The sequence below is a fragment of the Parasteatoda tepidariorum genome, chromosome 10 (genome assembly GCF_982258835.1).
Source record: "Parasteatoda tepidariorum strain Cologne lab strain chromosome 10, Ptep-v5.0, whole genome shotgun sequence".
NCBI lineage: Eukaryota > Metazoa > Arthropoda > Arachnida > Araneae > Theridiidae > Parasteatoda > Parasteatoda tepidariorum.
Genome location: NC_141764.1, coordinates 74283280 through 74298791, shown reverse-complemented (window position 1 = coordinate 74298791; position 15512 = coordinate 74283280). Strand labels below are relative to the sequence as shown.

Sequence of the window (15512 nt, the reverse complement as noted above, 5' to 3'; positions counted from 1 at the left end):
ATAAATAGTAGATACTACTTTACAATATAAAGGTGTATCCATTGCTATTTTAATATTATGTCTAGTGTTTATGAACTTGAAACCTGTTTTGTGTCGTTTAAGTATTTCAAAAGATGATTTTCTATTTAACGAATTTTCCATATAACGAACTTATTATGGAGATTTAGCGACTTCGTTAAATAGAGGTTCGACTGTATTTTAAAAAAGTAAATATGTTCTATTTATCCTTCTTTTACGTAGTAAAAAGTTTTGCATTTGGTAGATAACTTTTTTCGATTAAAATTTTTAGATTAGTTATAAATTTATTTATTTTCACATCTATTACTTCGTTTTCGCTTTTCATGCATTAAGTCACTATTGATATTCTCGCATCTACCATTCATAATAAATGGCCCCTTGAGAAACAATCAATCAAGGTTCTAAGATAATTAATTATAATATTTATGTATAATTTATCAAGTCTTGTGTTATAACACAGGTATTAATAAGAGTTATTTATTTGATAATTGAAAACTGAGTTTTTTCTCTTTTTCATGTTTATCTAGTTTCTCCCTTGAAGGTAGAACCTATGCATTAAATCCAAATGTAAGTTTTTATGATGGAAAGCCCTATCCATTTGGAGTGGATCCTGTAAGTTAATTTTATACTGTTTAGTTCCTAATAATTAAATTTATTTGTCTTAAGTCTCTTTTTTTTAAAATTTATAATTTAACAAGAGAAGTTGTATGTAACATGTTTACCATATAAAGTTATTATTGAATTATTTTAATTAAATAATTAATTATAATGACATGCGTTAATAGACCTTGTGTTATGTTCTAAACCTAGAGCTTTAGACTAGCAATTTACAAATAGTAGTCATTGACTACTAGAATCATAAAACACTTTAGTACCAATATTTTGATGAAGGACCATTATTGATTCAATATAGTCTTTCAAAAAAACTCAATTCATTTGATTTAGAGATTTTTTTTAAAATTTAAATCATTATTCATCAAGAAGTGATCGACAAGACTATTTGAATATATGATAAAATCGGTTTGAATCGACTTCATCCAAATTTCTAGGTAATTCCTGTGGCGGAATTTTTTTGAGCTTTCTACGACAATTCTCTCTAGTACTAATACCTTTCGGAAGGACATTTTTAATAGTAGCAAATATATATGTTAATAATTTAAAGTAACAAAAGCGCTTTCTGTTTACAAAAAAGTCAGTATAGAAAAAATGTATAGAATAGAACAGTATATAATTTTTTCAATTATAAGTGTAAGGAATTTTTTTAAAAATCTAAATATAAAATAATACATATTCTAATATTATTGGCGATATTCTCCTGTTTAAAAAATATTTATATAGTTAACCTTTTTAAATTTTTGCTATTTGGAAATTATTTTTTATAAATATCAATCTGAAATTCTAGCTAAAGCCAGTCTCAAAAGAAATTCTCAATTATTCTCTCAAAAGAAAGTAGAAAAAAATAACGAGTATTTATTCTTCCTCTGATATGCAAGAAAGATATTTTTCGAATATAGTTCTGCAGACAGGGAAAAAAAGTTCTCCGAAAAAAAAAAATATTTAGAAATTTTAGAAATATTCTATATACATTTATACCTTATTTTATATTGTTACTGTTGCAAAGTTGTGGTTACGAAGTGAAGTCTCTTATTTTTTATAATGTTTTCATAAAAATATTTCTTACTTACCTGTTTTTATTATTTAAAATAGGGTACACTAAATATTTTCATTTAGCACCTACATTTTGAGAGCACAATTATTATGGGTGTTGATATTAATACTAAAAATAGTATTTTTTTATAGCTTATTTTTTTCATTTATATTTTAATAATCTTATTCCTCTGCTGTGAATTTTTATCTTTTTAACTCATTAATTACTTTAAAAATAAAATGTTTAAATATTAGAAAAAAATATTTAAAATTGTTTTTAAAATAATATATGCAATAAATTTTTTATGCCATGTTTTTTGTTTTACCCTTTCAGATTTGGCAGAGTGCTAGCAATAAAATCTTGTTTTTGAATTCTTACAAAATGAAAGTATCCATTATTTTTGGTGTGGCTCAGATGTTGTTTGGTGTTTTGTTAAGTTTATGGAACCATGTGTATGTTCAGTTTGTATTTTGGACCTCGTATTTTGCTTGTTAATTGCTCTAGAATGTTACTTAATTTTATTTATGATTTATTTTATAATACGGTTAAATTTTTGCTATCACCATTTAATTGTTGTAATAAATTAACATTACAGTATTAAACAGATTTAACATTTAATTAAGTACTCTTTAAGTTTTTATTTTTCTTTTGAATTTGAGAGTTATTTGTTAATGTTTTCGCTTAGTTAAAATTTAACACTGCAGTCTGAAATTTATATTTTGAAACTTTCAATGAATCACATTAACAAAAAATGTTTCATACATGTGATTTTTATGCTAAATTGATTATTATTATTATTTTTGGTTTGTCGGATTTTTACCCTTTTTAATATGTGAAACTACGTTGAAATTCGCTAATATTGCAATTCACACATTTTATTATGAAATATCGATTTTCATTTTTACATGATTTAAAAATCACTTGTGAATCGTATTCACATGATTTAAAAATCTAATCGTAATTTGCATTTATAGGTTTTTGAAATATATATCATTATTCTTTTTCACATAAGTTTTCACTTTTTGATGTCAAAATTCAATATCGTGATTCTTGTAAGAACTAAGTCTTTTCTTAAATTAGTTACAATAAAGTAGGATTTCAAATTCTTCATTGCTAGGCAATTATGTATCTTAGTTCAAAAAAATTATGAAAAGTATGCAAATTGATATCTTGTTATCAAGTTTGCACATAAAGTTTTAAGGGATTTTTCACTTTGAGTCACAATCACCCTTTTTAATTGTCATATTGGAATAGTGTCTCTATTGCTAGGTTTTACTTCTGTAATAGAACAATTCTCGAGACTTTTAAAAATTTAACACATTCCTACAACAGCCCGTTGTGGACTTGGTGGTCATGAAGGTTAAGGCTCCACAGTTTTGTGACCAACGGCATGATTGTTGTAATCTGGTTAGCACTGTGTACATGCCGCCTTTTCTTTCCAGACAAGCCGGTATTCATTAATCTGAAACTGGGTGGGCTTCAAGCCGCCATTGGGCATCGAACCCTAGTTCTTCACAATGACAGTTCAGTGCTTAACCACTGGCCCATCTTGATTCTACTTGCCTTTCAGACTAGAAAGTTGAAAGACAATTTTTCGAAATAATTTTCAATTATAAATTTATCTTTCTATTATTTTATAATATGTGAAAAAAAAATAGGAGTTAAGTTAAACTATTTTCGAAGAAACTGATTTTTTTTTTTTTAAAATCAGTGATAGCGTGAATTCATATTTCAGTTGACTTCAAGCTTTTGTTTTATTTATAGCTATTTCAGAAGATATTTGAACATTTTCTGTGAATTCATTCCCCAAGTGCTGTTTTTGCTTTCCATATTTGGCTACTTAGTAGTAATGATATTTATGAAATGGGTCTTGTATGATTCAACTCAATCTTCCTGTGCTCCCAGTCTTTTAATTTCTTTGATCAACATGTTTCTTATGAACTATCCTGGTGAACCCTGCTACTTAGAGAACATGTATGATGGGCAAGTAAGTATCTTTAAACATTTCTGTGTTTTGAGTAATTATTATTTGAATTATTTAAGAACAAAAGTTATAGCTATTTATGTGAATAACTAGTGCAATTATTAAACATCAATTCACCAGTATATAAGACATGATAACTTGATTCAATCTTGAGGTACCTTTTGATAGATGAAGGTTGGCATTGTCAACAACACCTTCCCCCACATTGGTGATCTGCGAACATGATATGATATAATCATGCCTACTTCGATGTATGGTTCACATTGAATAGTTGACTTGCTATTTGTGACTGCAACATCGTTCTCCTCACACTGTTGCTTCTCAGTCTCATTTACACACAATGAGATCTCCACACAATCAACTTCTAATAGCAATGCAGAAGAGTCCTTATAAACAACCATGAACCAGCTCTCATTGGTAAAGCTCAAAACCCGGTAGCCTTAATCCAGCTCTCCCAGTCTTTCACAAATACAGCAACTAGTGGTATCTGTTTATCGAATTCTATCCCTGATAAAATTCTGGTGGGAGAGTATTGTGTACCACTACAAATATTAAACATCAGTTGACTAGTATATAAGACATGCTAACTTGAGTCAATCTTGAGGTACCTTTTGATAGACGAAGGTTGACATAGTCGAAAACACCTTTCCCCACAAACTGTTGACCGTGTTCTAAAAACAAATGATAATTTAAAGAGTTAGTTAAAAATAAGAGGAAATAGAATAGGCCATTTTGTGCATTCTGCTTGGAAGTCAAGAATTTATTCTCACAATGTTTTTTATTTTTATATTTTACACCCGTCGTTTAACAGCCGACCCAATTTTGGGTTTACGACTACTAATGATCAACTCCGTAGCCTTGTAATTTTGAACCAATCCAGAAGACAGGGAAACTCCTGGATCAGTAATCAAAGAGGTATGATTTGTTATGGGAACATGGAGGACTTTGTGACTCGAAAGATTTAACCTGCATCAGTCACCATTTACTACACGGGGAGTCTTCGACCGGCGGGGATCGAACTCTTCGACATGGACTCAGTGCCCTACCAACCAGGCTATCCCAGCACAAATCTCACAATGTTTGAACTAGTTATAAAGTTTGTTAACAGATAGTGCTCTACTAATTGAGAATCACTGTGAAATAATGTTTTTTAAATTACCAAAGTGACATATTCAATATAACTGATTCCTATTTAAATAGTTTAGTTGGAGTGGTTTTACAGTTATACTGTTTTACAGTTTTTCTCCGTTAATATCACCATCTGTAGAAATACTTAGTAACTATTTTGAGTAAAACAAATCTAAAAAGAGGATAATAATGATTTATTTTATTCAGATATGCAATATAATTTGAGTATTATAAATACAGATAGTTGAATAATTTTTATGCATTCTAAATTTTTATTTAGTGACTTGGATTTTTAAATTATATTTCCACAATAATCTAAAAAAATAAAAAAAATAAAGGGTATAAAAATTTATGATGAACAATGGCTTCCTGTTATATAATAACTAAAGTGCTAATTGTAACCATTCTATGTGTGACAGTGTTCTGAAATCTGAAAATTAATTATTTCATAATTATTAAGAAAATTATGTTTGAAATCATGCATACTTTGGTGAATTTTTTTACAATTGAATGAATTTCTGCCAGGTCAAACAAAAGGATATTATTTTTCTTTTCTTTGTTGTTTATTTATTTATTCATTTTTTAGAATTAAATAATTTTTTTCGTTGCAGATGTTTGAGGGCAAAATATTATGGACGTGTAGTTTTTCAAACCCCTTTTTTTTTCCTAAGTAATTGTAGTGAATTTTTATTAACAAAATTATTTAAAAAAAATGTTTTTTTTTCAGTTTTAATAAAAAAAATTTTTTAAGCATTTCACGTTTTTTTTTTTGAGAGTAAAATGAGAATATGTAATCTACAAGTTCTGATTTTACATACATTCATTATAGGTGAAATATACATATATATACATTACTTGTGAAATATATCTACGTATATTATATGTATATAAATACAAAATTTACGTATATTTTAAATTTTTCATATTTACAACTATTACATTAATTTTTTTTATTTTTATTTGTTTTGAGGTTTTTTAAATTAATTAAAATAAATGAATTTGTTATGAATTTTATGCATAGTTTGTATTTTTTACTTTTGTTTTTGATATTGTTGTAAATTTTAGATGGATTATTTAATTTGATCTTTTTCCCTTTTAGAATATTGTGCAAACATTTTTAGTTGCACTGGCATTTGTTTGTATTCCTTGGATGTTAATAATAAAACCAGTTGTAAAACATATGAACCGTCATGTAAGTATTTATTTTTTACAAAAGCGTACTTGTAAATTTTTTTTTAACCACTAAAACTTTTAATAGTTTTCATATTATATAAATAAATTTTTAATGGCAACATTATGTTACTATGCTATTTTACGAATACTGTATTAACTTTTACGTTTAATGAATGCTGTTTTAGTGAAATATATTAATTTATAATAGTTATTTATTAATAAGTACACCTATACAGAACATAGTAGACTATCCTTTTTTTAAAATCCTTTTTGTTTGTAAATAAAGGTTGCTGCAAGACAAACAATAGCATATAATTTAAGAGTTTGGGGGGAGGGGTAAAATAATCACGATTCTCATTTTCAAATTGTTTTGGAGAGCATTTTTGTGGGAAAACATCATAATTTAAATGTAGGTAATGAGATATCTGTGTTTCATGCTATTTTTTGGTGTAAATTCTAGAAACTTAAGTATCTATCTGGAAACAAAACTAAATAACAGTTTGGTATAAAAATGTCAACTATGAAAATAGTTTATCACTCTATTATTTTATTCCCTTTAATTATTGAGTTTATGTTTTATGTGAATGATTAATCTTTGATCCTTGATCTTAAGAAACATTATTTCTTTAATGTTTTTATATTATCTATTTTTAATGTTTTATATTGAGCGACATTAAATTTAGCAATTTTTTATTTCTAGCATTCTAATGAGGTAAGTTTATATCATGTATCATGCTTTGCAAATATTCAATGAAATAGTTATCTTTTCTTTGAAAATGTTTTAAAATCTTAATAGTTAGTTAAATTAAATAAATTTTGATTTTAAATTTGACAACTTTTATGTTAAAATTGAAATGTTATGGCGACTCATTTCATATTATATAGAAGATTGTTTTCCTCTTATGCTTAAAGGGATTTTAAAGATTTGTTAGTAAATAAATTTTATTTAAAAGATTGAAATTTAAAGCCTGAAATTGGAATTTTATAATAGCCTTTTTTCTCTTGTTTTTAATGCTAAGTTTATAAAATATTTAAATCTAAATTTTAACTTTTTTAAATAACTAGTCATTCATATTAAGATTTGATGTAAATATTTTCATAGCTTTTTAATCAAGATACATTGTTTTTTTAATGTGTTCAGTCTAAAATATACTTTCTATAAATTAAAGTATCTTCCTCCTATGTTATACGACCATATTTTAAATTAGATACCGTAAACAAATGATGTTTTTCTAATCGTGACAAAGGTTTGCAATATTAAAAGTATTTGTACTAAGAAAAAAGTATTTGATTTTAAAATAATCAAACACAAATTTTTGTGATAAATTTAAGTGATAAAGGAATGATATTATGCATTTGTTACACTGGTTGTCCAAAAAATGACTGATGATATTAATATTCAGTTTACAGTGTTTTGGTTTGGAAACTAAAAATTTATTCTCGCCAATTAATAGATAAAAAATTATGATTTTTGATTTTTTTTTCTCCAAAAAGTTTAGAAGGTAATATATTTTTTGGTAAAGAATATTTTGCTTTGAGCTTTATGTTAATTTTTGTTACTTTTCTTGGTGGAAGTAATTTTTAGTTTTAAAAACACAATTTTCTTATTATTTTTATTTAGAGATATGAAGTGACACCAGCTGAAGGACATGAAGAGGAAGAAGGTTTTGGTGAACTTTTTATTCACCAAGCTATTCATACCATAGAATACTGTTTAGGTTCCATATCGCACACTGCCTCATATCTCAGATTGTGGGCTTTAAGTTTAGCTCATGCACGTGAGTCTTTCATTTCCATTAATCAAATTTTAGTTTTTGTCCATTTTTTATTATTTTTATAGGTAGAAAAACATTGTAAATTGGATTATAGAAACTCAGTTCCCTTTTGTGTTCAATTATCTTAATTAAAATATGATAGTGAAGTGTGTTATTAGTTAAATCTGCTATATTAAAATAAAAATACTGAAATTAAGTGTTATTCATAATGATCTTAGTTAAAAGAAACTAGAAACTAATTAAATGTAATTAATTAGATATATGATATTAGTTAATAACTGAGATTTTTTGTGTTTATTAAATTTTAGTTAAATTTTAAATTTAGGACTATTTTGACAAAACGAGCAATAATAGAAATCTCACTAGTAATATTTAAAAATTTTTTCTTGCTTCAAATTTTATTAAAATTTATTCTTTACTTTCTATTACTTGTTACAATTGCGTTTAATTTTTTTAAAATGATTTTTATTGGTTGCTGATCTTTATTTTTCAATTTATTTTATGATTTTATTCATTTTTTTATGAAAAGGATGTTTTGTTAAAAAGCGTATCACTATAAGTTTATTCTGTTCACTTTATTCTATAAGTTTTTAAAATTTTGTGTTACTATTACAGTTTAAATAAGTAGCTTCTGGCTATTTTCCTTTTATTTTTTAATGAATTACCTCTTTTTATGAAACACTTGTAACATTCAATTAAAATAAATAATTTGCTTTTTTAATGAATTAGCTCTTTTTATGAAACACTTACAGCATAACACTTATACTTAAGAATGGTTTGAAATATTTAGACAATAATTAGCTTGCTATACATATTATTATTCTTATAACTTTATTTATATATGTTTTAATTTATCTTTTTTTAGAATTATCTGAAGTTTTGTGGAATATGGTGATGAAAATGTCTCTTGGTATACCATCATATGCTGGTTGTATAGCAGTTTTTGCAATATTTGCCGCCTGGGCTGTACTTACTATAGGAATTCTATTAATCATGGAAGGATTATCTGCATTTTTGCATGCCTTACGTTTGCACTGGTGGGTACCTTCTAAAAATATGAGATGCAATTTTTTTTTAAATTTATTTCTTCTCAAAATAAAGTTACTAAATTAAAAAGTTACTTAAGACATTAATGTACTAGTCAGGGGATAAAAACTGATAAATAATCTAAATTTTACTTGTACGCATTATTAATTGGCAGGTATTGATATTTATGTATCCTAAAAAATTCCCTAAAACTGGGAAATTTTCTTTAAAAAAAAATCAGGGTGTGTAGCATTTTTAAAACGTGCTTATCTTTGTTTTGCATTTTTTAAAAGCCCTTAAAGGTGCTGTTTTTATTTGGAGTTAGTAAAAAGTGCTTAATTTTTTCTTTTAAAAAGAGATTTTTTTCTGCGCCGTATCGATTGTCGTTCTAAATTACTGTAAACACAGTCTAAATGCAGTATTTTCACAATTTTCTCTGCAATGTATATCAAAAACTGGTTATTTTATCATGATTATGTAAAGTTTTTAATGTTTTTGAATTTCATTGATTTTATCTTTATAAATTAGGAACTTTGAACAATAGAAAATTTTTTTTTTATTACTGCACAGATCCTAATTATGATTTTTTTTTTTTGGAAAATGATTAAAAATATTTTTTGAGTGCTTAAAAAGTACTTAAATGTTGCTTATTTTTTGTTGAAAAATCTGGCTGTGCACCTTGAAAATTTGTATCGAACTTTACTACATGTCGTTTTTACTTTTTATTTGTAACTTAATAATTTATTTCAGTGCGTAAAATTATTATACAGTAGAGAACCATTTATCCGGTATCCAGATAACCGGGAAACCAGAAAACCGGGAAAAGTTTTGCTCGATTTTCCCGCCATTTTAATCTAGAACGAAAAAAGCGGAAATTGGACTCATCCTTGAAGTTGAGTAGAGGAAAAATGTAAGGAAGGGGAAAAATTTTTTCCCCGTTTTCCCAGAGAAACGTCATTTCCTCCGTGACCTTGAAGGCAGGGAAGGGAGGAATGTTTTATTTTTTTCTTTAGGCCGTCAATCAAACTCAAGGGTGTGGCATGCTGATTTCGTTTTCTGCCTGATTTACGAGGGGGGTGGGGAAAATGCATTGCAAGCATATCAGTGAAATGAAAAAGAAAAGAGAAAAATATATTTATTTGACATCGACTAATAAAAATAAAATCTTTTTCTTTTGAATAAATTCTCATTCTTTGGAAGTGCGGTATCAATTGCAAGTTTTTCTTGGTGTGGAATCACATCTGCTGTAATTAAAAATCTTGTTTTTATCAACAAAAAAATGAAATAAAAGGAGAATTGTTTATTAATTTAAACATAGGATTATTTTATGAAGCAGATTACAGTTTTGTTTTTCTGATTCCACTACGTTTGATTTTTTTTCTTTTCGCGATAAATTTCGCACTCAATAAATTAATTCTTTTTATTCATAAATTTTATCATTAGGGTTTGTTTTTTTTTTGTATGAATTCCGTTGATCTTGCCTTGTTCCGGGTTTTAATATTTATGCTAGTGCCTTTTTTAACTATCGTTTTGGTTCCATAATTTTCAAGTGTTTTTATTTAGATTAATAAGTTTTCCTTTTATTTTATCGTTTCTCCCCGTATAATTAGGTATGAAATACATTGCGTTATTTAATCATTGGTTTTGTTTATATTATTTAATTTAGGAATTGTAATTATTGTTAAAAAATAAATATGAGAATTTTGTATTTTTTAAACTTGATTTTCTTGTCTAAACTTGCAAATTTTTTCATTCTTTTAAATGTTATATTTCTACCATTTTTTTTTCTTTTTAAAGTTAGGAGTACCTTTCTTTTTTCTCTTACTTTATGCATTACACTTTTTCCTTGTACTTCGGTTTCGATAAAACATCGATTAACGACACTTTTTGGTCGATCCAGAAAACCGGGAAATTCAGATATCCGGGATAGCGATGGTCCCGAGCATCCCGGATAATTGGTTCTCTACTGTATTACTTTTATGAATAATTTAATTTTATGGATTAACTTCTTTACTTCTTTTCAGGGTGGAGTTTCAAAGTAAATTTTATGATGGGCAAGGATACGCTTTTGTGCCGTTTTCTTTTACAGCTATTGTTGATGGAAGTTTAGATGAATAATACAGTCTCCTTGTTACATCTATATATTATCCTAGAGTTTATGAACATCGATTTATTTATAAACAAGATTTTTGTGATACATAAACATTCCAGTTCTACAAATTATATATAATTAATTAAGAAAAACGAATTGGATCAATTTTACAAACAAATGCTCAAGTACAATCTTAAATACTATTTATTGAACTTTTTAAATCTATATTTAATGTCAGAAAATTTATAATGTTGAAAGAATGTATTGCCAAAGTGCTTATGGAATTAGATTGTTTTAGTCATTTTAGTAAACAAAGATTTTAAATATTTTCCACTATTTTGTGAACTGTATTTAAAGAGCTTTTCATATTTTAAACTTGTACTTCATATATATTATATTCAAGAATAAATATATTATGCTCAAATGTTTATATTGTTTGAAATAATATTAAGAATTTTCAGATACTGAGTCATTAGTATTTTTCATAGGACTATAGTATTAAAAAATTTTTTGGGAAGACAAGAGTACAATGAAAGTATATCATATTTTCAGTGTATACCTTGTATCTGGCCATTAACTATAGCTTATCATCTTTCAAAATTCCAACCACTTTAAGAATACCTAAAATACTAAATTTTTAACTGACCCTGTGTGTTAGATAACATTACAAGTTTCAATTGTTTTTGTGACTGCCTCATATTATTATTGAATAGAAGTTGGGGTAATTGATCAACTTTTTTGAGTAATTGATTAAAAAGTTGATTAATTTGTTGCTGTTCTGTGTCTGATTAAAATACAAATTTCAAGAGCTTCCTCGCAGTTATAGGTAGAATTTATTGAAATATAGCTGAGAAAAATAAATTTAAAAAAAAAGACACAAGCAATTAAATATATTTTTCATTGTATTTTATTTGCAATGTACACATGAAAATTTGTTAAAATAGAAATATCTAATGAAAAGTCAGAGAAGATGAATTGTATGTTTTATAAAAAAATAAACAAATATGTTAAAATGATTTTGTATAATTTTTTTAAAAATTACTTAACTTCGGCACTTTAAAAATGCTCTAATCTTTTTTATTTTCCGAATTCAAAACTTTATAATGTTTCTGATAACCTGATTTATATCCAGGACAGAAACAACAAGGCATATTTTAAATTCAGATAAATAACTTAAGGATTTAAATAACATCCAGATAAAGTTGCCAAATAAAGAAAAAAAACTTTTAAATTTCAGTTAAATAAATGGCCCTTGACAGACTTCGTTACCCACAGCAACATATGCTTAAAATTTAAAATAATAATTTTATTTATTCAATTGGTGTGTTCTTGCTTGAATTTCACTAAAATCCAGCTCCCTTTCTCAGAGGGAAGAAAAAATGAAATCGGGCAAAAAATGTAGCTTATCTCTAACAAATAATTAATAGAATTTCTTTATATATCCATCATAAATTTCATTGTTTGAAGATACATCAATTTTAAATTCTTTGTTTTCACGTTAATTCGTGAAATGTATGAAATGCAGAAAAATAGTGTCAGGTCATGTGAATAAAAGCATAGCCGATATTCGTGAAAAAAATGCATTTCTTCCCGTACCACAGTAGACTGATCATTTAGACACGGTTCCCTGTAGAAACGAAGTCAAGCATCATTGACTGCGGTCAGTGTACGGGTGGTTGTCCACTTTGATCAGGCTACGATGGGACCGAGGGAGTGCGATTTCAGTCCTTGTTAAACTGTTTACCATAAGAAGTGGTCAGGTTTTGGGCTAGCAAAATATGGGGACCATCCCATCCGCAGAGGATCAATTTTGCGATAGGACGTCTTTGAATCATCATCCCAGAATCATGTTTCCCAGACTGTTGCCAATCGCTAATTGGGCAGCTCTAGTGTGACGTAAATAAACAACTAAACACTACTGCATTTTTCTCCCCGGGACATAACTGGGGTATTTTAGCAGCTGGGGTAAAATTTAGTTTTTGCTCCACCTCACCTTACCATGTTAGATTTAAGGGGTCATGCTTTTCAAGAGAATTTTCAATTTTAGAGTATGGGTATGTTTCTGGGTTTAAAACAATAAGGTAAGTAAAATATTTAAGACAACAATACTTGGAAGATATATTTGAATAACACTTAGCCGCCAACTCTACTGGATTTTGCCGATTTCTCCTGGTTTTTGTACATTTTAGAAAATTCTCTAAAATTGTGTAAGTTTCCCCCAAAAAAATCCCTATTGAAATCGAATTTTTATACTGTTTATTGATTATTTGCTTGAATATTTAAATAAGAATTATTAATACATAATGAAGCAAACCCCATTTATAGAAATCAGAACAAAACTTTTTTTGTTCTAAAATGTTGATTTAAAATAAAAATCCTATTTTCCTAAATCCTGAGTTCTATAAAAGGAGGCAAGGAAGGAGTTATGCATTTAAAAGATTATAATCTGTCATATTATTATATGCATATTATAATCAGCATATATTCTTCAAAATTAATTTTTAGAAAAGAAACTAAGATCAAACAATTTAAATTTCATGAAACAATCTTCAATTTAAGCATAGATTTCTGTTTCAAACTTTTTTTAAAATTTTAAACAACTAAAGTTAAAAAAAATCTATGAAATGTAGCAGACTGATGAGCCAGTTTTTACGGATTTTTTTTCTTCTCAAACATATGATTTGTCGTTCTGGAGAGTCATTTTTTTTTTTTACAAATTTTATCAATAAAATTGCGCAAGAAATAAAAATTTATAAATATAGTTATTTTTTCAAAAGTAAGAAATACTGCAAAAGTTTAAGAAGATTATTTTGGTTTCCACTTAACCTATTTATTTGCAGATTTATTCACAAAAGATAGTTTTTAGAAATGCGTCCTTTAATGGCTACGCCCAGGTTCAAATATTCTCTTTTGCATTCCTTTAGCTACGCAGCTGCTCTCTCCGCTAATTTTTAGTAATTAAAAAATAGTCAATCCAACTAGTAATTACCTTTTCTTTTTACTGTATTGCATTTTTTTAAAAATTTGATTTTTTAGAATATTTTAAAGGAATTCATCAATGTCCCTTAATTTCTAATAAATTAGTTTTAAATCTTTTTTTAAATTTTTTTCCCTTTATATTTGTTTTAAACTGTTTGAAAAATTAAATTTTAAATAAATTATTAAATGTTTAAATTTGTTTTGTAAAGAATCTGATTTTAAAATAATTTTCCGTTATTTTCCTCAACTTCAACAAATTTTTTAAAGTTCATAAAATCTCATTTTTTAAAATGTTTTTTTAGATTCTTATTTTTAATGTAGTTATTATGTACTAATTAATTTGTAATCAGCGTCTTTTGAAAGGCTGGTTCACTTTTTAAGAAAGAAAAAATGTGGTAGTGCAAGAGTTTCATTATTAGAATTCATTATACGGAAACAGGACAGTACCATAATATGTTTATAATGAGAATATGATATAGTTTGTCTATAGAAAGAACTCCCCTTGTCACAAAGTCTAAGGCCGTCTGCTGTTATGGATACAAGAAATGGAGCATTTCAAAGAAGGAAGCTTCTTTCTCCTTTGATTAGATTTCCTTCACAGATCCAAATCAAAATCTGTTCTAAATATAGACCCAATATATACTTTAAATAGTTACACCTTGTAACCATAGTCACCGCCACTGCTTCAGGAGAAGCGAATGGAGATAGCAGTTCTTTCCATTGACAGACATACATATGTAGCATAAAAAGCTTAAATTAATCTTTTTATGTTATTCTTTTCCGTAAATCCTTTTATTTTGTTATTCTAATCGAAACACTTTCTCGCACTTTTAAATTCACATCCTGTCCATAAATCTATTTTTGGCTCAAGTATGCATTAATTAAAAATAAGATATTTTTCCCTTTTGCTCTTTGTGGGAATCGTGCAACTTATTTGATAAACCAATTACAATTACTGAGATTTCCCTTATTCCCTAAATTGAAACATTTTACGGATTTACTTTGCAAGATTTTCCCTAACATATGAAGAACACAACATTTCGTGACCATTTTTATAGCCGCTCTCTGTCTAATAATTAATAAATAAATTTTGTACCCTCCTTCCCTGCCTAAGACCTGTTTTAATCCTTCCACTCGGCAACGATGTTATATATATATATGACATATATGTAACATAATATATATATAATAGAAGTCGAAGCAAATTAAATAGTTGACAAAAGGAAATATCCACATAGTATAAACAAATATATACTACCAGTATTTTCACATAGGTGTTTTTTTACATAGATCATTTCTTGTTGCTGAACTTTAATGGGTTTAAGTCAATCACTTTAACAAATTTCAACTTTTTAATCTTTTAAAAAATTATTTTTTTCTTCCTAGAGCTTGCATAGGTTTGTAGTTGAAAATTTTTTTTTCTTCCTATTCTCATTTGAATTAAAAAGCAATGTATTTCTCACCTGAAAATTAATTTTTTGAAGTAGTTATAATATAGTTGCTTGTGAAATGGTATAAAAATGTTAGGCCTATTTATGACGCCTAAAACGGAAAACGTCAATCTCACCAGCCATTTGGTCTTGCGAAATCACTATGGAATGAGTAACTTTTAAATGACAAGATAACATCACTAGGTTGAATTTACGACTTGGGTTATAATTTCCCGGATCGATGGCAGCACCCACTCTT

The 15512-nt window shown here is 27.0% G+C and overlaps 1 protein-coding gene across 7 annotated transcripts in view; it reads left to right on the top strand.

Annotated features, from left to right (window-relative positions):
* The window catches only part of LOC107448900 (V-type proton ATPase 116 kDa subunit a 1), a 31632-nt gene extending 20364 nt beyond the window's left edge, over positions 1-11268 (top strand). For 6 of the 7 annotated variants that reach the window (XM_071184111.2, XM_071184112.2, XM_071184110.2 and 3 more), the window contains 7 exons: positions 546-630; positions 2000-2118; positions 3431-3653; positions 5878-5970; positions 7573-7729; positions 8592-8763; positions 10777-11268. In XM_071184111.2, the coding sequence (XP_071040212.1) occupies positions 546-630; positions 2000-2118; positions 3431-3653; positions 5878-5970; positions 7573-7729; positions 8592-8763; positions 10777-10870 (943 nt within the window). In that variant the 3' untranslated portion in view covers positions 10871-11268. Of the gene's footprint in view, positions 1-545; positions 631-1999; positions 2119-3430; positions 3654-5877; positions 5971-6651; positions 6721-7572; positions 7730-8591; positions 8764-10776 lie in introns of those variants that run through there. The other variant, XM_071184113.2, reaches the window with a different exon arrangement.
* Positions 11269-15512: the final 4244 nt, after the last annotated feature.